General features: G+C 41.4%; 1 protein-coding gene across 7 annotated transcripts in view; it reads right to left on the bottom strand.

The window, feature by feature from the left end:
• DSCAM (DS cell adhesion molecule) overlaps positions 1-26,089 on the bottom strand; it is a 384,919-nt gene that overhangs the window by 164,145 nt on the left and 194,685 nt on the right. For 5 of the 7 annotated variants that reach the window (XM_066177133.1, XM_066177137.1, XM_066177136.1 and 2 more), the window contains exons 4-7: positions 20,659-20,937; positions 15,926-16,201; positions 12,238-12,534; positions 10,871-11,146 (exon numbers count right to left, since the gene is read on the bottom strand). In XM_066177133.1, the coding sequence (XP_066033230.1) occupies positions 10,871-11,146; positions 12,238-12,534; positions 15,926-16,201; positions 20,659-20,937 (1,128 nt within the window). Of the gene's footprint in view, positions 1-10,870; positions 11,147-12,237; positions 12,535-15,925; positions 16,202-20,658; positions 20,938-26,089 lie in introns of those variants that run through there. The other 2 variants (XM_066177140.1, XM_066177135.1) reach the window with 2 other exon arrangements.

Below are 26,089 nucleotides of genomic sequence, written 5' to 3'. Positions count from 1 at the left end.
ATGATTCCCGAGCAGCATTTTTCCTCCTCTGCCAATGTCTTATTTCTCTGATGCAGGGACAAATTTTGGTGACCACTGTATCAGCTCCAGGCATTTCCTTTGATCCACATGTTGGGTCCTCCTTGAGGAGTAAGAAAGGTCAAGCACGGCCGGCAGGGCAAGGGAGGAGATTTGTGTCCCTGTGCCCTGCTCAGGTGAGAGCCCACCTGCAGAGCTGCCCCAGCACAGGGGGGACGTGGAGCTGCTGGAGAGAGCCCAGAGGAGGCTCCAGGATGAGCAGAGGGATGGAGCAGCTCTGCTGGGAGGAAAGGCTGGCACAGCTGGGATTGTTCAGCCTGGACAGGAGAAGCTTTGGGCTGAGCTCAGGGTGGCCTTGCAGGGCCTGAAGGAGCCCCAGGAAACCTGGAGAGAGAGACAATTCCCAAGGCACGGAGGGACAGGACACAGGGAATGGCTTCACACTGAGAAATGACAAGTTTAGGTGGGATGCTGGGAAAAAATCCTTCCCTGGGAAGGGCGGAAGGGGCTGGGATGGAATTCCCAGATTTGCTGTGGCTGCCCCTGGATCCCTGGCAGTGTCCAAGGCCAGGTTGGACACTGGGGCTTGGAGCAGCCTGGGACAGTGGAAGGTGTCCCTGCCCATGGCAGGGGTGGCACTGGATGGGCTTTAAGGTCCCTTCCTGTAGCACAATTTCTAAGAGAAGGCGGACATGATTTATATTTAGAGTGAGATAAGTGAGATTTGAGCTATCCCAGACTGGGCCTCACGTTCAAGGCCTTTGAAGCCCGTGGTGCAGTTAGAAATTCTTTTTTAAGGTGTTTATAAGGGACAAAAGGTTTTTTAGGTATTAATAGGTCCAGTTTGCAGTGTGAATTTTTTAGCCATCTTAAGAATAAGATAAATAGTGGTTTTTTTTCATTTTTTCTATGCTGTGTACCAATGAGAAATACTTGTAACTGTAAACTATTTCAAAGTGTATATAAGCTGCCATTTTAGATAGAATAGACAGAGAACATACGAGAATCATTTTGGTTCAAACGTGTGTTTGCTCCAAGTCCAGCTTCCCATAATATTTTAAAGAGTTCCCTGCTTCACCTTCCAACCCAAGCCATTCTGGGATCTATAATTCCATGATTACAGGCCCCCTAAAAGACCTTGTTCAGTGCCATGTTCAAATGTTTGTGCACGTTCACCTCATGGTGCAAGTGGTTGACACAAATTTGGCGTTAACTCCACAGTTTCCAGCACAGCCACGGTGCCATTTGATGTGAAGGTATGACCATGCTCAGCTGCCACAGAGAGGTGACATCAGGGACAGGACAACACAATTCATCCTTTCAGGTCTTCACTGGCTTTTCCCAAGGGGGTCTCAATGTATGGGTTTGGGAAAAGTGCCACTGCCATCCATTTTTCTCACAGGCTGTCAGTCTTTTTCCTGGCTGCCATCTCTCTGATTGCTAAAACCTGTCCTTTGGCATTCTGAAAATCTGGTAGATCAGGCATGGAGAAAAAAGAATCTTGGTATAAATTACTGTGTTTGTTTGAACTCTGAGGACTGAAAAGTACCAGCTTGTTCCCTTGGGCGCTTCTGCTGTCACAAAGTGAGGCAAAATATCTGCAGCCTCTTGGAATTGTGTTAGCCCAGCTAATTCATTCACATGAGATATCTCAGATTCTTTGTACATCAGCAGAAAATTTTCTCTTAGCATTTATTGGCAAGCAGTTCATAATATGAATGGGAATGGGAAATTAACTGAATGTGCCTTTCAAAAGGTTTTGCCATAAATTTTCCCCTTGATGTGTCCAAATACCTGTTAAATGCCAAGTCCTCTCCTTGCTGTGGTGCCCAGCACATTTTCTGCCCAAACCCTTCTCTTTGTCTCAGACATCATTACTGAAAAATATGCTAAAATTCACAACAGGGTGGCAAAATACTTCTGTATTTTCTGCTGAGTGTGTGACAAATTTGAGCCAATCTTCCACAGACAAAATGATATCAAAAGTCAGACAAAATATTGCCCAAGGGTTATAAAGTGCATCTTCACTCTCCATCTCCCTGATGAAGAAAACAGGGAGAAAGATCATTAGGTGACATTGAAATGTTTTTTAGAAAATATTGATTTGCCAGGCTGCATTTACCAGCTTTAAAATATAAGTCACAGCCTGCAGAGTATTTCAGAAATTGACTGAAATATTTTTAGGCAGCACATTTTCCTTCTACTCAGGTTTTTAAGATACAGAGGAAACCAATATTTCTGATTCATAAAATATAATGTATACTCAACCTGCAGCAGCTTGCAGTCCCGACAAGGAGCTTATTTTAAAAGCCAGTGTGTAATTTAAAATCAGTACTTAGAAGAAAGTAAATAGTCTTGCAAAACTTTGAAGTATTGAGGAATGATTTTCAGCTATGGTATTCACCAGTAAATTTTCAGCTATGCTATTCACCACCATCCTTTCAGATAAAGGAAGTTTCTGGTGAGCTATCATAGGAGATAAACTTTCTTCCTGCTTGTTTGAAGAAGGCAATGACCGCAAAAAAAAAAAATCACTTATTAAAATATATTATGATATCTGGCAAATTATTTCTAAATACAAAATATTCTGTCTCTAGCGATATCTGCAGTAAAAAGCTGGGATATATCCTTGATAGAAGAAAATATCAGGCTTGATTAACCAATATGAGGAGGTTATTTTTTTCACTCTAAAGCTGTACCATTGCCAAACAGCACTAAAAAAAAGAGAGGGGTATAGAGTACTACAAAAGAGAAAACTTATAGTATGACAGATGTTTTTAAAATCTGTTTAAAATACTTCAAGGTGTGTTTATGTATTTTCCTTGCCTATATGTAGCTTTAGTTTGACCATATTTCAGAATTTGCATTTGAATTTTTTGGTGAGGTTATGTTATTTTATATATCAGTTGATCCATCTTCACTAGAGAGAGAATACTCTGTGGGCTTGTGTACATGGAAGGAATGTTTTTTTTCTCTACCCACAACGGGAGAAGAGTGAAAATCTGCTTCATGCCACCAAGTGCTGTGTCCTGGGAATGCTTTATTGATGAGAGCTTGAATTAAGTGTCTGTTTAAGAAGAGGAGCATGGGCCAGCCTCATTAGTGCTAATACAGGAAGATTTAAATTATGTTTTTGTGCCCTAGCAAGGTCTTCTGTACCTCTAGGGGACTGCTGGAAAGGAGGGCAAAGGAGGGCTTCCACACTGCTCTCCATTAGCAGAGGAACATCCTTAATTTCTTGCCCTCAGTTCCATGGGAATTTTGCTGGGAGGAGCTGCTGAGATGATTCACTAAGACAGAGCATCCTGCAGATCTCCTGTTTCCTGCAGCAGCCTGCTGAACGTGGTGTTCTGCACAGCAAAGCCAAAGTCATCCCCTGCTTTATCATTATAAACAGCTCCCTGATGGGTTTTCTTGCAGCAGCACCGTTGCAGGGGCTGTGTCTGCAATATAAAATACTTTTGGCAATGAATATTTATGGCTGATGCAAAATCACAGCCACCAAGCTCTGCAGCCCCTTAGAGCAGCCGTGTGACCCCAGATTTCACGCACTGGGGGTGAAAAAGCCAAAGTTATTTTGTCTCTGCACAAACCCTAGCCATGGTCTAGCAATTTTTCAGTTTTCACAGCCACCGCAGTCCTCACTCCCCTTCCCTGCCATCCAACACTCACAGACTCCCTGATGTTGTAGTAGGGGCTTCTACATAAGGACAGAGCATTTAAAATGTTGTGTAGAAACCAAAAACGCTTTTAAGTCATGTCTCATGCATCTGTGGAACCATCTCCTCTCAGCCTCCTTTGTGAGGGGAAAAGTGCAAGCCCTTATCATCCTGAAACACCCTGCAAAACTGGGATGGTGGGGAGCTCAGTTCCCTGCCCCAGGGGATGCATTTGCTATTTATTTCTTTGTAAGAGAGAAAACCTTGATTTGAAGATAAGACAGCAGCTGCAGGAGTATTTTTATGCATGAAGTTGATACCTTCATTGGTAAAGTGCTTCCTAATTAAAGGCCTCACTTTTGGAACCCGCTCCAGAGATGTTAACCTTGTTCAGCTCCTCCCTGATCTAAAGTGATCTTTGTCCTCAGGTACCACTGTGAAAACTGAAAACCAACTAAACCACCGGAGCCAAAAAATAATTGACAAAATAAACACAAAGAAAAGAGCAAGAACATGCCTTCTTACAGCTCCAAAGTAAACAAATCTGCACTGTAAGAGAAGAGGGGAAGCTTTTGATAAACCCATATGTAATGTATGGGTTGAACTCCTTAACTGAGGCATTTATTGAAGTATTAAGGCTTATTTCACATTGTTTGCATAATTCACAAATAAATGCATCCATACACAGACATAAATTGTGTTTGAAAGATAGAAGATATAAGACTCTGCACAAATCCAGGGAGTTTTAGTTTAGATTTAAGTGAAAAGTTTTAGATTTGTGCATACTAATTCCTCATCATGAATACTGGGATTGTGGTGAAACAACTTTAACAGACATTTTTTGGTGACCATTTTCTGCATTGTCAGAGGTGAAGTCATTACAGCAGTTACATTAGAAGTGTACTGGTGCAAAGTAAGACACATCCACATGACACTTGTGACACTTTAAGGAACGTAAGTCAGGCATTTTAGTGCAAAGCTAACCTTGAGCTGCTGCATGTTGAGTGGCAAAAAAAAAAAAATTTACACAGACCTGTCAAGAATATCAGCCTGTTTCAGTCTTACCTTCAGGAATTTCTACAGGTTGGACACACTTGAGACATCCCTATTAAAGTGCACATTCCCTTAAATCAGGCTCTGCCACTGCTTGCCCCTCAAAACTACTCCCCATGCCCATGATGTGACCTGAGAAGAATTCCCAAGTGCATTTTCCAGGATGTTTTTCACGATGGCGCATTCTCATTCACTCTGACCACACGGCTCTGGTGTGACAACTTTGAGAGATCTGAGCATTTCTTCCCAAGGATGTTGTGACAGGTTTGAAGGGATCCAAAAGCACATAGTGTGGGGGAGTGGAGAAAAGGGAGAAAGTGATATAATGAAAGAAATATACGAAAGACGTCACAGCCAGGAGTTTTTTTTTTTCTGGTTCAATCTATTGGCAAAGTCAGTCAGTGGGACAGATAAGATCTGAGGTATGTGCAGGAAGCTGAACTCCCACTTGCCATAATCCACGCTTCCAGACTGAAGCATGCACAGATTAGCAGGTTGATTGATGGCAGAATGCACCACGGTCACAAGAACCCTGCAAAGATTTCCAATGATTTTTTTTTTTTTCCCTTTTGTGCCTGCATGTTTTTCACTATCTAAACCAGCCCTCCCTGAACTGATCTGCAATGCAAATTCAACAACAGTATTTCAGATATTAGAGAAAGCTAGACACTTCCCAGGAAAGATGAGAAGAATCTATTTAAACAGTTGCAAATAGGAAGCTATTTACAAGTAGCCCCTGTTTGGTTTGCTTGTATTCTAACATGAAACAAAGCTGGTACAATTCCTTTTTGTGGTTCACAACAGGTGAGGTGCTCACTATATATACAAGAACCTTTCTGAATCAATGAAATATATAAGCTCCACAAGATCAGAAACAGTCCTTTTGAACACCACACTTTATTTTAATGATGCTGTACCCTTCCCTCACAGGGGCTTCTTTTTCAATTAATTCCTGTTGGAGAAGTGTGAATAGCAGCAGGCTGTTTACATGAGAGTGTGTCCCATGAGACTGATGACAAGAAAATCATCACTTACTACTGATGGCTTTTACTGGAGCTGGGAAAACTATTACTATAAATTGCATAATAAAAAAATGGAGATAACAACTCACTCCTGTTCTTAAAATGCTCTGAGATCTACTAAAATGCTGGAAAAGAGATGTTGCTATCATTATTTTCACGTCTTTCCATCTTCATGTTTTTTTTTCCCCTATGGAAATATGAAAATCAGAGGTAGGGTGGGTAATATAACCCCTTCTTTGTTTGCCAACACTTCCCATGATAAAACTATTTTCATTTGCTGGCAGTTTGACTTTTGTTTGGGTAGCAGTTTTCCAGGCCAGATGTCTGCCTCAGGCTGAGTCATTTCAGCTGGAAGGTTTCAGCTACAATTCCATGGCCATTTCCAAGAATAAGGTGGGAGAGTGGGAAAACTGAGACATAGTAAATATCAGTTTTACCATAAAACCAATATAAAAAGAGGTTTATTTCTTACGAAAAATTGTAAGAACCTGAGAAGTGCCACCTGCCCTATGGATTTAGCAGCATGGATTTCAAGTTTGGGTGATTACACTAGCTGCAGATTTTCTTGCTCTACCTATGAAAAGTCATCACAATGGTGCCCAGATTTTGCAGTCTGAGCAAAACCAAGTCAATAAATTAGAAAAAAACCCCAAACAAACAAAAAAAACAAAACAAAACAAAACAACCAACCCACATGATCATATGTGGAGAGGACATTTTGCAGTGACAAACAGTATCCAAGCAGCACTGAAACACATCCTAGCACCACCTTTCAGTGGCTGAGTCAGCCTGGTGAGATTTCAGAAATCAGGGCAGATTTGTCACTCCAGTGCTTGAACTTGAAGGATGGTAGAGAGGAGTGGAACTGGAGACTTGGAAAAAGGTTGGGGTATCCACAGGGAAAGGGTAGTTTTGAGTCTTGAGAACAAGGTGGCGTGGAAATGAGAGCTGAGATGATAAACACTTTGAGTTCAGATTGATTTTAGAAGCCAGAGGAGAAGAGCCATGACTTGGGAAAGGAGGAGTTGGGAAAAACTGAGGAGGACACATAATTCTGAGAAGGAATGAACAGAAAATCTGCATCTTCTACAGAATATTCTCATTAAGATCTCTGACTCCAGCAGTCCTCTGCCTTTGGCAAATGCATACAAACCCCTCTGGCAAACGCGAGAGCTGGGCTGAACACGGAGCACAAAACTAGTGCTGCTAAGAATAATTCTGTTCTTGGCAAGGATGTGTGCAGGATCCTTAGCAAGGCTGATCTCAGTTACTTCTGATGATGGCAGTAACTACTGTTCCCCCTTTGCAGGAGGCAGAGGAGAGGGGGTTCAGTTTACTTTACAAAAATAAAAATGCACCTATTTTAAAAATAAAATTACACCTAACATAGGCCAAAGCAAAACATGTTGAAAAGGTATTATTACAGTTACACAGGTGAGTGGTCAGCAGGTATGGAATACAGAAATTAAGTATGTAAGTACAGTTGTAATCTCCCTCTTTTACTTGTGCGTTACAGAGTGGAACGTTTGTGTGGCTTTTTGTCGGAACTAAGAACTGGCCAAATCATTTGTCTAAATACAAAAAAAGTAACGCCAAGATGGTTTGATTTCCAAAAAGCCCTGTTAGGTCTCAGGCATGGTTCCATGGGAGTTATATCTGCCAAACAGAAACCTGCATGTTTTCCTGCCAGCTCGTGCACTCAACTCCCAGCAGCCAGCTCAGGGGACTGCTGGATTCCAAATCCAGATTTTGGGACAGAGACAAGGGGAAGGCAAGAGCTGGGGGGAGAGGAAAGGGCAGGAATGATGAGCCAGATTTCTGTGGACACTTATTTTCAGCCTGCAGACCTCTGGCACAGGTGGCTATGCAGATGAGGGCGGCAGTTATTCCTAAAAATGGGACAATGGTTTTCATTTGGTGTCTCATTGATTGTTCTGATCTGTAGAGAAAGAAGTAGAGGATCTAAGGTGAAATAGCATTGAAGTGCCCCGCTTCCAAGCCTTTGGCTTTCCCAGAGCCTGCCAGGTGGGAGGATGCACAGCAAGGCTCTGAAAGCCCCACTCAGGTTCTCTGGCAGCCAGGAGCTCATATAAAATTATTGTCAAGAAATGTTCTATTCTCCCATCTGTGATCTTCTCATGATTTCTGAAGGATGATATCACTTTCATTTGAATGTTTGTAAATGTCAAAATACTCTGCAGAGTGGACAGCACTCTTGTGTTTGATGGCGTGCTCGTGGTGTTGCATGTTTTTATTTAAGTGCTGCTTTAAGCAAGTCTTCATCCAAGACAGAACCAGGATGCTTCACATGCTGGGGGATTTGGAAAGTGGAAAGTAAATGTGGCAGAGGGCTGCCAACTTTAAAAAACAGTTGTTCGCCTAATGCAGATGAATGCTGCCCCGCAGAGCCAAATTCTGCATTTACCTTTGCCACAGATCTGTCAGATAAAGGTAATTAAATTACTTAAATCTGTTTGTCCCAGGGGGTTGCTAAGCTGGGTGATACGACTGCTCTGAGGGAGGAAAGAGAACTCTCAGGAGCAACTTCATTTCAATGGGAGCAAAGCTTCAAACATATAAATGCTACATAATGGCAGGTGAACTGGAAAAATTAAGCTGTAAGCTTCTGAAATTGAATATACATAAAATGTGTGGCTATTTTTGAGTTCAGTTTGTGCCTTATTGCCATTTTTCCTGGTGACCGAGGTGGCTTTTGAAAGTGAACACATTGTTTCTGAAACATTCTGATACCACTCAGGTGATAAACTCATGAGGAAATTAATAATCATGTCCTCAAAAGAGAACATGGAGGGGAAGAAACCCCACTAAGTAACAGCTCATTAAGTGTCATTTATTCTGAATCACCCTTCAGGTGACTGGTTTGAGGTCACCCACAAAGCTTGTAGCAGAACTGAGAGCAAAGGAAAGGACTTGTAGTATTGAAGATGGACAATAATTCTCCCTCAGTTTCTTTGGAAAAAATATAATTATACTGATGGTAGGAGAAGCTAAACTGTAAATAAGGATATTTGAGCATTGATTTTAATTTTTCTTACAATGTCACATTTCAGAGTACTTTTAACCTCCGGTATGCAGGCTGGGCCATGTTTTGTATCTTTTTTGTATCAAATATAAGTGCTTAAAAACTCATCCCATTAACTTTGGAATCTATAAAATGAAAAAGCAACACACACACATATTAATAAAATATTTTAGAGCACCAGGTCACTTTTGACTCCCCACTAGTATGTTAGATAAAATCCACTGTGGCGCTGCTGACCTCAAGCTACAACAGCAGAACATTGAGAACTGCCCAGGTCTGACCTAAAAACCTCACCTGTGACATTTTGGGCTTGGTAGATGACATCAGGCTATTAACCTTGTTTTCAAATTAGTGTCTTTTCAAGGCTTGGAGCAACCTGGTCTTGTGGGAGGTAGAGCTCCATCAAGGAAGTAAAATCACTGACAAAAGTTACAGCTCAATCCAAATTGCTAGAGCTGGCAATCTGCTTTCTGGGGGAGGAATTGTCAAGTTGGAAACTGTAACCTAATGGGAGAAAAAGCAGTATTTCACCTGAGATACCGGTTAGTGTTCTCAGTGACTGGTATTGTTTTGATCTCAATGCCTGTGACTGCTGGAATTGTTTCATCTGGCTACATTCATTTTGACAGTCATTTGAAAAATTGTATCATTTAAGAGGCAGCTTTTCCCCACCAGAATTTCCATGGTGGCCTCTTATTGCAGCAAGAACACAGTGACTGATTTGTCATTCAGCTCCTAAACTCTATCAACAGATTTGTGATCTCATTGTAATGTCAAGCAAAGCACAACACACATGAAAACAAAAGGTGACATTGGCTTTTTATGCCACAGCTTGTGACCAGTGCCCCTGATGGTCTCAGGTGTGTGAGATGTCATGCCTTTCAGAGCCCAAATTGCTCTTGGCTTAAAGCTAATCCCCTAAACTCTTAAAAAAAAAAAAAACCAAAAAAAAACAACAAAAAAAAAAACCAAACCAAAACAAAACAAAAAAACCCACAACTATTACATCACTCCATACTGCTAAGGGCAAAACTAACAGAAGGAAGTTAAGAGATCAGATGTCTTGAACAAAGTCATTTTACTTAACTGTTCTCTGGATCTTATCTGAGAATGGATTACAAGACTTAACCTCCCTTCCTTCCTCTCCTCTGCCTCCAAAAAAAAAAAAAAAAAAACTCAAAAAAAAAAAAAAAAAAACCCACCCCAAAATAACCCCCACAAAAAAAACCAAAAAAACACCACCAAAAAAAAAAAAAACCAGGAAAAGTTTCTAATAACTTCAGGAACAGAGAAATTATACTCCAATTCTTCCCACAGGCTCACATGAAGTGCAGTATTTAGTGGCCCTATTGCTCAAAACTAGGTGCTACTGCAATCAGGTTTTCTGTCTTTTGTATCCTCATGAATAGGTCTGAACATTGCCAATGTCAGAACAGTCAGGACACAATGGTAAAAAATTCCTGTTCTCAATCTCTTTCTGAAGTCTTTCAGGGCCATCTGAACATCCTTGTTTTGGACAATTTGAATAGATTTGAGGCATCCTATTAGAATTTCAAGTCACAATTATTTACAGTGTTATCTTTCTAAGCATGAAGAGCACTCAGATAATCACTTAATAAGAGGAAAGCAAGGTTAATGCTTTTAGTTCCTGTCTCTGCTTAGTGGCAAAAATACAGGCATTAAAATTCTCATCTCATGTCCTAAAAGCTGGAAAGTCACTGGCTAATGAAAATTGGAACTTTGTTGTCCAGCAGAGAAACAGCCACCAGTGAAATGTGTGTGACAAACCATTAATCCCCTGATTTAGTTGCAGTGAAAAGTGCTCATAGCAAACTTGACAACCACAACAACAACAACAAGGCAATACTTGGCCAGCTGAGCCAAGGAGGGGTAGAAGTCAGGAGATAACAAGACACCACGACTGATTAGCTTTGCGCCATCACTAAAAACAAACACAAATCTGGATTAACCTCCTCAAACCACTCATTACCTGACTGCTAGCACAATCCTACGTGTGCACTTCCAAAAAACCACCCAGCAATCAGCCAGGATCTACTTTTCTCAGCTGCCCTCACCTTTCACTGTCACATGCACGCTCTGGCTGGTGGACAGCTGGGGCTGAACCAGGACGTTGCAGGTGTACTCGCCCTCGTCCACCTCCTTCTGCACGTCCGAGAGCTTCAGCGTGCCGTTGTTCTCGAACGCCACTTGGCGATGGTTGAAGGGCAGCAGGTTGGAGTTCTTGTACCACTTGATGGAGTAGTAGGGGTACCCGATGACCCTGCAGTGGATGTAGGTGTCCCTCCCGGCGATGGCCGTGATGTTCTTCATCGGCCGAATGCTGGCCGGCCCTGCCAGGGGAGAAGAAAAGGAAACTCTTAAAGACAATTTTAAGGGCACGTTTGCTCGGGGGAATGTTGTGTGATTGTTTCTGGAGGGACAGATGTGGCTCGTGCTGCACTTCACAGAATTCATAGAATCATTAGGTTGGAAGAGACCTCCAGGATTATCGAGTCCAACCCAATGCTAACCTCAACTAAACCATGGCACCAAGTGCCACATCCAGTCTTCTCTTAAACACATCCAGAGATGGGGAATCCACCACCTCCCCAGGTACACCATTGCAATACTTTATTTCCCTTTCTGTAAAAAACTTTCTCCTAATATCCAGCCTGTATTTCCCTTGGCGCAGCTTAAGACTGTGTCCTCTTAGCATTCGACAGATTTTTCCTTTCAAGAGCTACTTAAGCAGTTTTCCTAATCTTTGTGTGCTCTAGTTTTTTCCTTACCCTGCAGCATCCATACTAATGATGTGGAGGGTATATCTTTGTGTTATCCAACACTTGCCTGATAAAATCTTTGCTGTGTTACAAATTAAAAGGCTGAGTGTGATTTAATTAATGTGTAATACTGACACTGATACGGTGCTAGAATCCTGTTACACATGAGGACACTGAAACAGTTAGCTTTTTCATTTCCTATGTATATAAAGTATATATATATATATACTCATGAGGATGGGTATTATGCCATGTAGAGCCAGAAATTCAAGCTAAAGTTTTTTTATACATGAATAATTACAATGGATATTGGACAAGTAAAGGAGGAAAGGAGAAGAAAAACAAAACATGCACAGCAGGACTAAAGCAAAGAGACTGTGAACTAGTAGAGATGAGTATAGGAAAAATAGACTAAAAGACACAAGCCAAAGGGTTCTTCCAACATTTAACCGTACCATACACTTTCTGGATGGGGCTGGAGAGGCAGGGTGGGAAAAGAGAGCGGCGGGGGGAGAAAACGAGAAAAAAAAAAACCCAAAAAACCCAGTAAATCGGTTTTTGGCATTCCAAAATCTCATCACATGCAACAATCTTCTTCTCCACTACAATGAGTTATGTGTGTTTTGTTTGTTTTTTTTTTGAGGAGCTGATTTGACAAGCACCTCTTACGTTTATTCGAGCCTGGTACAGGACGACTCCCGCAGAGTTGTTGGCGGTGCAACGATAAACGCCCCCGTCCCGGACCTGGGTGTTGGAGATGTTCAGGTAACTGACCACGTTGCCCTCAGACGTGATGATCTGGCTGACCCGGTGGCTGCCGTCCTTCACGATGGGATCCTCATCCAGCGTCCAGGTGATGGTGGGCAGGGGAGTCCCCTTCACGTTGCACATCAGGGACACCGGCTCTCCAGGGCTCACCACTTTCTCGCTGAAGGCAGAGATGATTTTGGGAGTTCCGTCTGCCGAGGGAGAGAAAAGCCGGAAAACAGTGTAAAGCTTGTCCCCTCTAACCTGGACCATATCCCATGAGCCAAGATCTTTTTTAGAAGCAACACAAGCAATTTTTCCCAGGATGTAGCCCTAATTATTGAGAGAGGGAAATAAATTCTGCCAGTAGATGACTTAAATGACCCTTTGTTTATGGCAAGTTCCTTTTACATCTTCTGAGAAACCTGGTAGTGGCTCTGCTGTAGGAAAAATACTTGAATAGGATCAGGCATTGTGGGCCTGAGAGATTTTAGTCTGCTAGCAGCTGCTTTTTCCCAAGGAAAAATTTCTCAAGAAAGTTTCTTCTCTAAACAATCTTAGCAAACAACTGTCCTTTCTCAAAACAAACTTTCTCCAGGTGGTGTTTTGCTGTTTCTCTAGTTAACCAATGGAACTAGAGAGGTGTCATTCCTATTCACCAATCATGTTAAGTCTGTATCAGAACACTTTATAAAAGGTAGTGAGACTTAGAAAATAAAGCCTTCTTTTTCTATGCTCTTTGCCGTGTGAAATATTTGGAGTCTTTCATGTCCTACAGCGACAAGGCATCTCTATGAACTGCTGGGTTCCTGCAGAAAAGTTTTAAAACTATATGCAGTTCATTATAAGAGATGCAAAACCTCAATACATTTGGAGATTCCCTTCTCCTGGTAGATTTTAGCTCCTTGGGAAGTTAAGGATGAATCCTGTTGCCAAGACCCAGGCACAACTTGCATAGACTGATTTCACACAGCAGTTTTATCCAGGCACATTGTGCCCCATTTAGGAAAGTATTAAATTAAGCTTTTCTGAATACAGATTGCCAGCAACAGCAGTGATGCCAATTTCTTTCTGTGGTCATTTTGTGCTACAGATAAATGTTTATCTGAATGAGAGCTTCAAACACTTTATCTTGTGAACTGTCTCCCAAAATACTCAGCCTATATCAGGGAAATGAATAAAGAAGATAGGTGGGCACAGAAACTTTGTAAGCAAGGAGCAGGATTAAATATCCACCTCTCCAGAGTTCAGTGGGGTAATATTTAGGAGTGCTGACAGCCTGGTATTAGTTAGAAAGTCTTTTCTGTGGTGATGCAATGTGTGTTTGTTTTCCTTTGAAAATGTTACTTTAAAAACAGGGCTGCAAAATTCTCTTGCTTGCCACATGGTAGAAAGATAAGCACTGGCATTCTCTGGATGTTGAAAGGCCTCAGCATCCCTGGAAGACCATTTGATTTTATCTGATTTCATTTTTTCCCCTCTGCCCCCTCTCTCTTTCATTTCTCTCCCATTGGTTATGTGACAGAGTTTCTAATTTATTTATTTATTTTCATTCCTGACTCTCTTCCTTTCCTTTGTGGTGTACTGGGTACTGTCACCCCTCAGAAAACAGAACAGCAGCAACACAAAAAAACCCAAAGCTTTTTATCCTGAAAGGGAGCTGACACAGGACCAGTAAATCTGTAAGTGTGCACACTATGTACCTCTTTTCCTCCTTCTCTTTTTTTTTTCCTCCCTTTTTTTAATTCAAGTGACAGGCTTTTTTTTTTTAGATGAAAGTAGACATTATTCTCCCAGTGAGACCTGAGTGTCTTTGAAATCTTCCCTGCTGCTGCTCTCTGATAACCTGCACTCTCCCAACACCATGATAGATTATCAATATGCTCTTTAGGCTTTCCTAGTCACGGGAGATGGTTGCCGCGGTAACTCGGTCCAGGCAGGTAATCTCTTCTTCTTCTTCTTCTTCAGAGGCTCTAAAAATAGTGTCCATGCCATGCCTGCACCACAGCCTCATTAGCAAGATGCCTCTGTGCAAACTGATGACTTTTCCCACTTGATTATCATGTAGAACATTGTATCAGTTATTTAAGATGATCTCCAAGCTGTCAGCCCAATACACCCAACCAGAAAAGCAATGTTTGGTTTTTAAGAGACCTGCTTGGGAAAAGAATTTTTTTTTTCCATATATATATTTTTTTTTTCAAATAGATTTTTCCATTCTCTTATGAGCGTGGCACAATAAACCCCACGGACATTTCATGAGTACCCTCTTTTTTGTAAACTCCACTGATGCCAGAATGATTTTTACTTTTATATATTCTTCATATATACTCTGTATAACTCTGTAGACTATTATTGTATAGTTACACAGTTCCTAGCTAACTCCAGTACTTTTCCTACCCCAGAAAGATAGAAAAACAAAACACATTCCCAAAGGCCCCAATCCTATCTTGCTTTTCCCTGGGAAGCAAGGATGAGCTACACTCCCAAGACACTTTCTCATAAACAAAGTACAGTTAGCAGCAAGAAGGGTGGCCTCCAGAAGAGGTGGAACCAAGGGGGAGAATTACCTCATTACTTGAGGTCTTAATTGGGAATTCTGGTCAATTATGCTGATTTGCTAAACTTACAAACTGTATTTGCCCTATGTGAGGTGGATATTTTTCCATATCGGCCCCTGGAGGCCTCAAATTAAAGACCAGTTGTTGGCATGCACCCCAAGCCCCCAGCCTGTGTTCCTGTATAAGGAGAGAATTTCAGTTTACCTCTAGACATTTTAGGAAGAGAATTTTCCATACCCTCCTGACATTAATTGGCTCAGTGCCAGCATGAAAACATTGATTGGACTGGGAGAGTGTAACCCAAAGCCTCTTGCTGATCCCATTGGACCAAGAGCCAAACAGCCCACCGGAATTACTGAGTACTAAAGAGAGAGAACAAAGAAACTCCACACTTTTCAAGGTGTTGTAGCAAGTAGGAGACTCGTCTCGATACTGCGTTCAGCTTTGCCTTTGTGTTTGTATTATTTTCTTTCCTTATTAAAACCTTTCTGTTTTTTTTCGATCATGACGTCTCACTAACTGATTTTAGTTGTAGCCCTGGTTTTGTGCCTGAGATGTTTTGGTTTTCTGAAATTCTTCTCCCAGGGAATTTTCTGTAAACAAGAGACATGTTTTTGTGGTTGTAACTTTGTTTTTCATTCCTTTTCCTAGGAGGGACTTCTTGATGTCCCTCTGCTCTGACCAACGTGATTGGAGAGGTTTGTCCTTTTTTCACCAACCAGATTGGTCTGTGTAAAATAGCATATAAGGGAGACACATCCCAAAAATAATGGAGTCATTTTCAGCCTTCTGAAACTCGGAGTCTGTGTCATTGTGGAGTACAACAGTGTCATGTAGCCACTTTTCTGCCAAGAGCTGGACCCTCAGAGGTATTGGGAAAACCCATAACCAGCTTTATTCCCTCCTATACCAACATTGTCATGAAAGCGCGTTGTTTTATTTCCAGATCTTTAGCGCATCACCGCTCTAAAACAACAGCGCCGAGGACGACTTGTGTATCATCTTTGGGAACCAGAACTGCCTGAGGCAGGTGGAGACTGACCTTCCAGCACCACCTGGACGTAGTCTTGGGCTGACATCTTGTCCTTGCGCACGAAGCACTGGTAGGCACCGCCGTCGCTCTTGGCCATGCCGTCCATGATCAGGTTCTCGCGGTTGAGGCCGGTGATGCGCACGTTGCTGCCGGGGTTGATGATCTCCCCATTGCGGTACCAGGACAGCTCCTGGTCCTCGGTCCCCGTCACACTGCAGGACAAGGACACTTGGCTGCCGACGCTGCTCTTGACTTTGCGCGGGCTGATGGTGGCTTTGAGCGGCTCTGGGGGTTTGGGTGGAAATAAGGGAGAGAGAGAAAGGGAAACGGAGTGTGTTAAGTATAAATGCGTCTTTGTGTGCAAGGAGCAAATCAGCTCTCAGTTAAGGAGAACAATAAAAATCACAGCCATACCCTTCTTAAAAAAACCGAAAACACCACCAAAAGAAATAAAAGATGACTCTATTGCTCCTAAAAAAAAAACATTTTTGCCACCAACACCCATAACAAAAATAATAGATCTAACTAGATTTATAGGGATAACCTATTAAGCACATAACCCCATGCCCAGGTGAACAGTAGGATCAGACCCACAAGTAACACCATTTGTACCGATGGATTTAACATAGCACTACACAGGTTTGGGAGGGCAGGACGTTATTTCACATTAGTTCAGTGTGGACCTTTGAACCATTTTCTGGTTTAACTTCTTGCAAAAGGAACCAAATTTTCACTTTCCCAAACCACTCCCTGATGTGAACAAGTGCAATAAATGCCAATTACAAGATTAGCTTTCGAGAATCGAAGATGTTGACGCAGGTACACCCATGGATATCCATCTGTAATGTCCACATGGAAGTGTTTTGGTGTGTGGGCTCACCAGATTTTCTGCTTTGATGTGGGAGGACTACAATATTTTCAAATCAGCCTAAACAGTGGGACAGAAGAGTGCAAGTTTTACATTGCAAAAAAAGAGGATGAACAGTACTGAAGAAAAGTCATAAATGTAAGTGCAAGGAAAACAATCTTTATCCTGTCACCTAGGAGTTATCAGCACTATAGAACACAGATTTCATCTCGTGGCTTGTATAAATTGGTTTGACTTCCTTATAAAGATAAGGGATTACTATCACCACTGATACAATCTCTGTCATGAAATGCAGACCTTTCTATTTTTTCTTTTAGCAGCTTACACACAAATATACACACACACTTGAAAAATAAAAGCAACTTGTTCACTTTATTAAATATTTTACAACATAAAAGTTAGAATAAATCTATAGTGGTTAATCAGGAACAGAGGCCTGGAAGGAAACATACAGTGGCCTCAGACGTTCTGGACTACAGACAAAGGTCCAAAGCAATAATTGATCTATGCTCAGATGCATGTTAAAATTCACTGAATATCTCTGTTTCCTACAAAAAGACTACAAAAGCTGAAATCTGGCAACAATCCATTAAACAAAATAGTCACATTCAAGTGCATCACCAATATCCCAGAGCCATGATGATGCAAGCTAACCACATCCTCCATTGCAGATGAAGGTAAAATTTCTTTGCCCACCTTTTACTTCCTGCCAGCCTGATCCAGAGAACTTCCACTGACGGAGTACAGAGTTATTAGGAAAAACACATCACCAGGCACTGGGGATGCTTTGAGTATCAACAGCAGTACAATTACTTCATGTCTCTGCAAGTTTTGACTTTGCATCATACAAGACAGATGGAACTCAACTCATTTTTATGAGTATTTTGATGTATTTTGATGAATACATTTAGAACCAAAGCTCCTCACTTATAACTCATGAGTGGCAGATTTTTCACCTCAGTTTTATTCTGCCTGAAAACATTATGTGCAATTATTTGTGAGGGTATTTTCATGGCCTGAACTGATCACAAACTTCTCCCTTTTCACTTTGCTAGTCATGCTGTCTAGGTGGAAATGTTAGTTCACAGAGTGTTATTTCTATTCCAGGAAATAATTTTGGGGTTTTTTTTTTCAACAGTAGTAGCATAACACTTTTCCAGTGTGGTGCTCCTGAAGTAATAATTATCTTTGTAGAATTTGTGAAACATTCAGAATATTCACACATGAATACTCGACTGAGGGGATGTATGAGTATTCAATATTACTGAGCACCATGAGTCATGGCAATGAGAGTTTGGCAGCTTTATTTATGAGAACATTTGCAATTTCTTTTCCAGCACCCAATTCATGCTTCTAAATTACATATCCCCCATGTGATAAATTATAGAGCTACACTGGAAATTGCATCCATTTGCACTTCTGATCGCTCAATTGGCCAACTAACTTATCTCCACAGAGCCTGCTTTGTGTCGTTCCACAACTTTGAGGACTTTAATCATTGCTAAGATCAATTAAGGAAACAGAAGGTACGGCAAGGTAAGGCAACAAATTGATACTGATGCCTAAACAGTTTTGCTTTTATGAATTTTCCATATATTTGTAGCTCTGAAGAGTATTATTACAGTCATGTAGCTCCTAGTATTTTTCCCACCCTTTCTCTTAAATTTTAGAACAATAAGCTAACCTTCTAACACATTCCTGAGATACTGTTTAGTCTTATTTTCAAGTAGAGGACCTGCAAGAAGAATATCTTGTTTTACGACCAGAATCTGAGAAGAGATAAAAAGAAGTGGGGCAAAGAAGCCCTGGACCAACTCCAAAAATTACCTAACCAACTGCTCTTTTAATTGGATAATATTTGTTAAGATACTAATCTGTTAAACTTATAAAATTGTAGAGATCTGGTACTGAGTGTGCCCATGACCGTTGGGACACCTAGAAGCTTACAGTCAAGGTCTGCTTTTTATTTTACTATTTCAGCACTGTTGCAAGGGTTTTTCTCTTTGGATATCAGGCAACAACACCAACAGTCAATTGTGACACGACCTTTCACCCCCTGACACAGCAAAAGACTTATTCACTTCCCCAAATCTAAACTAGGCCCGAATGGTTTGTCTTGTGATGATTTATCTCTGCTGAAAACACCTATAGGCAGCAATAAACATCCTGCCTTGAATGCATGAGAAAGGATAAGCAGAAATAAGTGACTGACTGACAGCTACTTTTGCCACTATAAAAGACCACTATGATTTTCATAAAATCAGAAATTTCTTATACACTCTCTGAGTGTGTGGAGAGCTCCTCAATGCTGAGACATTGATACTCAGATACTTCTCTGTGATTGAGAGAAATTAGGAGACTTCTGCACATCATTATTATTCACTGGTAAGTGACATTGGCTCCTAATCTAGACTATTTCTTTGCCAGCTGTAACAGGTACCTTTATTATCGTGCACTGTGTTCTTATCTATTAGTAGTTCTTTTTTTTGTTATCCTGTGTAGTAAGTAAGTCTTTTTAGTATTATGTCTGTTTTCCTTGTGTAATTCATTCAATTTCCTTGTAGTAGACCTGAGTGGTCATTATGAAGGACTTGTGAGTGAGAGTGGGTTTTGGGGTGCTGGCTGTGGAAGGAAGTGACCTCCCCGTCTCTACCACAGGTGGTTGGTGCATACAAAAGAGATAACCCAGGTGGGTGGAAGGCCCAAAAGGGTAATCTCTGGTGCCTAAAGGGCTCAGGCCCCTGCTAAGAATCAACATCTTAGCCTGGAGAGCAGATGTGGGAAAAGATAAAAGAAAAATAAATATTCTTGACTGAGAGACACTGTTTTACAAAGACTAAAAGACACACAAATGATCACAGAGGCAGAAGCCTCCTACACATACACCCTGAAATTGTTCAAGACTTCTCCCTGGAGTTTGGACTCAGATTCTGCAGTTGCTTTCCTGGGAATTGAGGGAAAGGATTTTTATGTGTGCTCCTACACAAATTGGTTGGTAAGAAACATTAGATCCTAAGTTAAATTATTTCTTTGCTAGCTGTAAAATTAATGGTACCTTTAGTCTCACGCTGTATTTATGTACTAGAAGTCTCTTTTGTCCTTTTTCCTGTGTAGGACATAGTCTAAGTCTATGTCTGTTAGTTTTATGTCTATTAAATAAATAAATCATTCTATGACATACCAAATCAGCCATTATTAAAGAACTTGTGAATCATAGGGGGTTTTGAGCTGGTGGCCACCTCAATAAAGCTACAGCCTGCTGCCTGGGCAAAAGACAGGGACTTACCTAAACCCCCACATCTATTCATAACACTGGCTGCCTTGATGCCTTAAGTTTTAGCTTTCATGTTTTTCAGATTCTGTGCTGCCTAGGGGTGTAGTTCAGAGCCTCATATGAAGTGTCAATAAGCTCTCTTCACAGAGTAGGTAGACAAAACAAATCCTTTTCTTGCTGAAGACCAAGGACAACAAGTACAATTTTCAGGCCCAAAACCATAAGCAACGGTGGACTGAAGAAAGAAAACAAGAAGGATGAGGCTTCATAACCTGAAGCTGTAATTGGATAATTAAACCCCAATATACAAATGGACCAAAACTGATAAAAGTGTAAGACTTTGTGACTGGTCAGCCATTTTGTGACCATTTTGGGTCCAGCTTGGGCAGAACCCTGGCCAGGCTCTTGTGCTGCCCAAGATGTATCTTATAGGCCTTTCAAGAAATATCTACCTAATTCTCCAGCTCTGTCCAGTCTCTGTTCCAGGTCAGCCTTCCCACGCCATCAGCCTCACTAAAACCTGCTGCCCACTGCCAGAAACAAAGGCAGGGACTTGCCCAAGCCCTTCCCTCTCATTAGTACCACCGACCCACAACCTACGTTTGACGTAGAGGCGGCCGACCATCTCGGCAGTGCCGTAGTTGTTCCACACCTCGCAGACGTAGCTGCCCGAGTCCGAGGGCCGCGTGTTCTCAATCAGCAGCCCAGTCACTGTCTGCCGGAAGCGGCTGTCGGGCTCCCAGGGCACGTTGTCCTTCAGCCAGCGGTACTTTGGTGCCGGGTGCCCTGATGCTTTGCAAGGCAGCTCCACTCGCTGTCCTGCCATGGCTTTGCGGTGGTCAAACCCATCTAGGATAGATGGAGCTGAGTTCGCTGGGTCTGGAACAGGAAACGCAGAGGAAATTCTTTTCAGCAAGGGCGTTAAAATGGACTGACTGTCTTGGGTTGCAATATGTAACCAAAAATGTTTATTCTGTTTTCCAGCTGTTGAAACCAGTTGGGGAGGTGTTTTCTTTATCTCTTCCATGACCCATCCCTCATAACTCTGGGGGAGGAGGGGGTGGATGCCTTCTGCTAATGGGCCAGCTGTTAAAACCCTGTGGGGCAGTGCTCTTTATCTCTTCCACCACCAATCCTCCCTCCAGGAGATATCTGCTGTTAATGGGCCATTAAGGCTCACCACATGACTGATAAAATTACATCATCCCATGGGGAGATGCTTCACCCAGTGAGGGGAGCCAACCATTCCTACCTAAATAAAAAGAGAGACTCAGAAACACCACCCAGCCTGTTTTAACTGGATTCCAGAGGAAGACCAGACCCATTTCACCACCACTGGATCCTTTCTACAGGATCATCTCTACTCAAACAGAACCACATCTGTTACTCCACAAGGATTTATTTAGACTGCTTCCAACATCCTGACCAACAGGGTGTCAGGTCATATTTCTGACTCCGTCAGGGTTTCTAGGATTTTTGTTTGTTTGTTTGCCTCCTTGTTTTTTTGGTTTTTTTTGTTTTTTGTTTTTTTTTTCTGTACTACTACGTTTGTATTTTTAATATTCACAGTAAAGAACTGCTATTTCTATTCCCATATCTTTGCCTGAAAGCCCCTAATTGCAAAATTATAATAATTTCGGGGGTGGGGGTTTACATTTTCCATTCCAAGGGGAGCTCCAGCTTTCCCTAGCAGATACCTGTCTTTCCAAACCAAGACACTCACTAAGTGGGAAATGGATTTGTAGAGAATTCTCAAAGCCTGACAGAAGGCTCACATGCATCTGTATGCAAACTTTAAAATAAAAAAATACTGACTTCGAAATGCTGTGGAATAGGACAGACATTGTTGAAAGAGAAATAGAACTAGAAACAAGTTTCAAATTATGGCCTTGCAAACAAGAGTAGATACTATGGAGAAATGGAACCATGAAAGATGCATTTCAGTAGGACCCACGAGGGGTAATTTTAGATGATTGGCTTTAAGGCATTAACAGCATTGTGTGGCAAAAGTTGATAGGCCAAGAAACAGTTTTAATGTATTGTAATTAGGAAATAGTTTGGCTTCTGATTGTGGTGGCATGAATTGTAGCATCTGTACTGTCTCACCCTTCACATGAGACTGAAAATGGAATAAAAGTTTTAAAAAATGTCTCTCAGTTGCCCCATCTCTGGGTCAGAAAAAGGTATAATCTGACATATGTCAATATTATTTTCTCCTGCATTTTCTGACTCTCCAGCCCAGTGTTTTGGGCACTACAGCTTGCTTCTCTGACCCAGCCACCAGTCTGAGTCGTGGTGGCTGGGATCCAGCAGCACATGTTGCTGAAGCAACTCATTGCTGCTTGGAAATCCTCTCACTGGATTTTTTCCAGGTGGCAAACGTTTTGCTGGTCATCCTTCATGTTCCCTGTGAGAGGCACAGAGAGCCAGAAATGTGTTGCCTTAGCAATTATTGCCACTTCTCGACTAGATTGAAGCCAACACGTTAGCCCTTCTTCTTGGTGGTCTGAAGGCTTTGAATTAAAGGAGCAATTTATTCCCTTGTCAGGAGACAAATGGGCAAAGGCACAGGGATTTCTATCTGCAGTCAAGCTGACAGACAGGCCTTTTCTTCTTCTGTGGGAAAAGAACTTAATGTGACAAGACCAACTTACAGCTTAATAGTGCATCTTTCCGTGCTCGATTTGCTGACAACTGCAGCCCTCACTTGTGCAGCACCTGGCATGGATTTATGTATCTCACAGATGTCTGGCAGGATTGCCTTCACCAGAGGTGCATGTACCCATCAGAAGTAGTGCTGGGTTTGTAATTTCAAGTTTGAAAATTTTGGAGACAGAGGTTGACACGATTTAAAGTTTTGTGCAGCCCATCCTGGAGCTATTGCAACAGAAATACTGAACAAATATTCATCAGAGTATTTTCTCATCACACGCACACACTTTGCTAAGATTTCTGTCTCACAAAGAAATGCCACATGCTGACCAGCTCCTACCTGACACACTGGCCTCTTTTTGGGTATATCTAATCACAGCTGACTGGATCTAGGTGTGCTTGTCACAATTCTGGCATTTTCAAGAGGTGTTTTAATTTTAGCAAACTCAGGTTTGAGTTTCAGCAGGTTCCTGTGAGGAGCTGGAGAGATTAAAGGAGCAGTTCATGCTGAATTCAACCTACTCCAAAAGTAACCAGTAACTGAGCTAGCTGGTTTAAAATGAGCTTAGATATATCTTTATGAATTGCAGCCACACCTGGGAGGGCACCCAGGACAGCAAACATCTTAAGGCTATTCAAGTTAAACTATCAATCCAGAAACCAAAACTGTGATATTAAAAAAATGGACTTTTTTTTTTTTTTTTTTTTTTTTTTTGTGACTATATCTCGATAAAACCCCCAAAATGCCAAGTCCAGTGAAAGGTGACAGCAGAATCTTTTCTGCCAGGAAAACACTGAGCCACTGAGGGCAAAACCACATTCAACTTGCTGAGTGTCTCATTAGGAAGGCGTCAGCAGTGGTTAAATGAGTGATTTTGGACGAATCAGTGGCCTCGAGGTCCATATTTGGCACGAGGATGGGACAAATTTCTGAGCGTGCCATGCTGTTTATGTCTGGCTCAGTGAAAGCACAATCTGCCAGGATGCTATTGGGAAGGCCAATGTCAATTTGACTAATTGATCAGCCAGCTCCTCTCTCGCCTTTTGGGTCATCAGGCATTACCAGGCACAGATTCTTTTATGGGGAATTAACTGAGAGTAGAGCCACAAGCAGGCAAGGAATTACAGCTTCTGGCTCTTAACAAGGCTACATCTACATGAAATCAATTTCTTCAGTTGCAAGTAGTAATTAAATATTTAAATAATAAAAAAGCATAACTGTCTTTTAGAGGCATTGTCTGTGCATTCCTACTCAGGCAGCACAGCAGACCCTGGATTTTCTATCCCAGGGTAACTTCCCTTTTTTTCCTGCTCAACTTGAGCCTTGTCAGCAGCAGCACAGCCTGGAGTCCCAGTTGCAGGACAGCTAAACTGAGATTTTCCTACATAATGAAGGAAATTTCACCCTGCTGTTGTAGAGGAGGTTTTACAAATATACTCAGGGATAGACAAGATATGATTCCAGTGTCCTGTTTTCTTCCACTCTGTGCTTAAATGTTTAAATGGACAGTAAAAATATTTCTTTGGGCTGTCCCTGGAACAGACTCTTTAGAACTCGTACAGTTCATATATTCCACCTTAAGGGGAAAAAAAAACCAAACAAACAACAAAAATCCCGCCCCCCCCCCAAAAAAACCCAACACCCAACAAAACAAAACAAAACAAAACAAACAAACAAAAACCCAAAGAAACAAACAGCCAAACCCCAAACAAAACACAAAAGAAATTCCACGGTTCATTTGCAATCACCTGGAATGAGGCAAAAATGTGCAAAGTAATATAACCCAGTTTCAATATGTGTTTAGCCTCTTTTGAATTATTATTTTTACTATGTTTTAACAGTCGGCTGCAAATGACTTCCAGCAAGGACAATGGTGAAAAATTGAGCCAAAATACTGTTTTAAAATATTCTACTTTGGACCTTCTTTGAAGGACAGAAGAAGAAAATTGTTGTGCTTTAAAAATCATAAGGATTTTTCAGAGTGTGGAGGTTAAAAAGCAGTAATGATTTGAGGAGATGGGATTCATGACAGGACAAAATTATTGTTGGAAAAGGACACTAGAATGAGTCTTAAAAATCTATTCTGTTGCATATTAATGGCTTTTTCTTATTTAGAAGGGACACGTAATTTCAAGATGTTCTTTCTCCAAATGAAATTTAGAACTTAATTTTGGGCATAGGCACATTAAATATTCACTATTTTTGCTAATTTTTAATTTTATTTGCTATTATCTGCACCTTACCATTCTCACTGTTTCAAAATAATAATGAAGCTTAGCTTGTGTTAAATGTGGCCAGGAAACATAGGAAATAGCTATACAAACGATTTCATCCCCAAACAAGTGAAGGCCAAATATGAATGTAAAATGCAGGCAAAAATGTAGGTCTCATGCTAGTAGACTTTTCAGAACTATGTTCATGGATTCTCTGACCCCAGTTCTCAAAGGAGTCACTCTTTAAGAAAATAGATCCCAGCAAACTAAAAGGAAAACCTATGAGAGAAATATTAAGGGACAAACTCTGCCCCTGATTGCTGCACTTGCTCAATAGATTAACAGGACTGGAAATCAGAGCACACTCTAGCCCTGATCAAGAATAATTAACCCTGTTGAATTAAAAAAGCCAGTTATTGCATACAGGTAAATTTTGCTATTTCAGTTTGGTCTGTGGAGGAGAACAGAAAGGGAAACTTCAGACAGAACACATCCTTTAAGGGTGTTTGTCCTAAATTTCAAGCAAGACAGAGCTTCCATTTCCCCCCTTTTGTTCAGTGAGATAACCAGAATTTTTCCTGTGGTTACCAAGATACAAGCCTGATTTTATTTATGTCCCCACTGGCTCAGCCTTAACATGATTTCACACGGAAGCAGACCATATTATGGAGCCAGCTGGAAAGGGGAGAATCCTGCCTGTTCTCCTAAGACCACAGCAGGCAGATTATTGTGCAGGAGAACGTCTTCATCTGGTTGGGAAAAGCAGAGGCAAGAGTTCCACCCACAGGGGACACCTATCAAAAGGGCAAACTCCTGGAACTGACTGGTAAGTGATTCTAACCTGAAAAATCCCACTTTTTTTTTTTTTTCTTTTCTTTTCTTTTTTTTTTTTTCTTTTCTTTTAATCATTACTATATTTAAGTACCAGCCTCTGTGATCAGAGGGCTCCAAAATACTTCAACAATGTCCACTTTGGAGGAGGGCAAGAAGCATGTTAATAGCGGAAAACCTTGTGCTCAACTCTGTCTCCCTTAGGGCTCTCAAACAGAGGGGTGGAGAGCTGAGACCTGACCACTACAGTTTTATTATGACAAAAGGACCAAAAGAGGAGATGAAAGGGTCAAAAGGTTTAAATTGACTTAATTTAAGACAGACCTTAAAACTG

Source organism: Chamaea fasciata, unplaced genomic scaffold (assembly GCF_029207755.1).
Source record: "Chamaea fasciata isolate MVZ Bird 193981 ecotype frontalis unplaced genomic scaffold, bChaFas1.0.hap1 SCAF_2, whole genome shotgun sequence".
Taxonomy (NCBI): domain Eukaryota; kingdom Metazoa; phylum Chordata; class Aves; order Passeriformes; family Sylviidae; genus Chamaea; species Chamaea fasciata.
The sequence above is the reverse complement of the archived record's forward strand: the minus strand, read 5'-3'. Positions and strand labels throughout refer to the sequence as shown.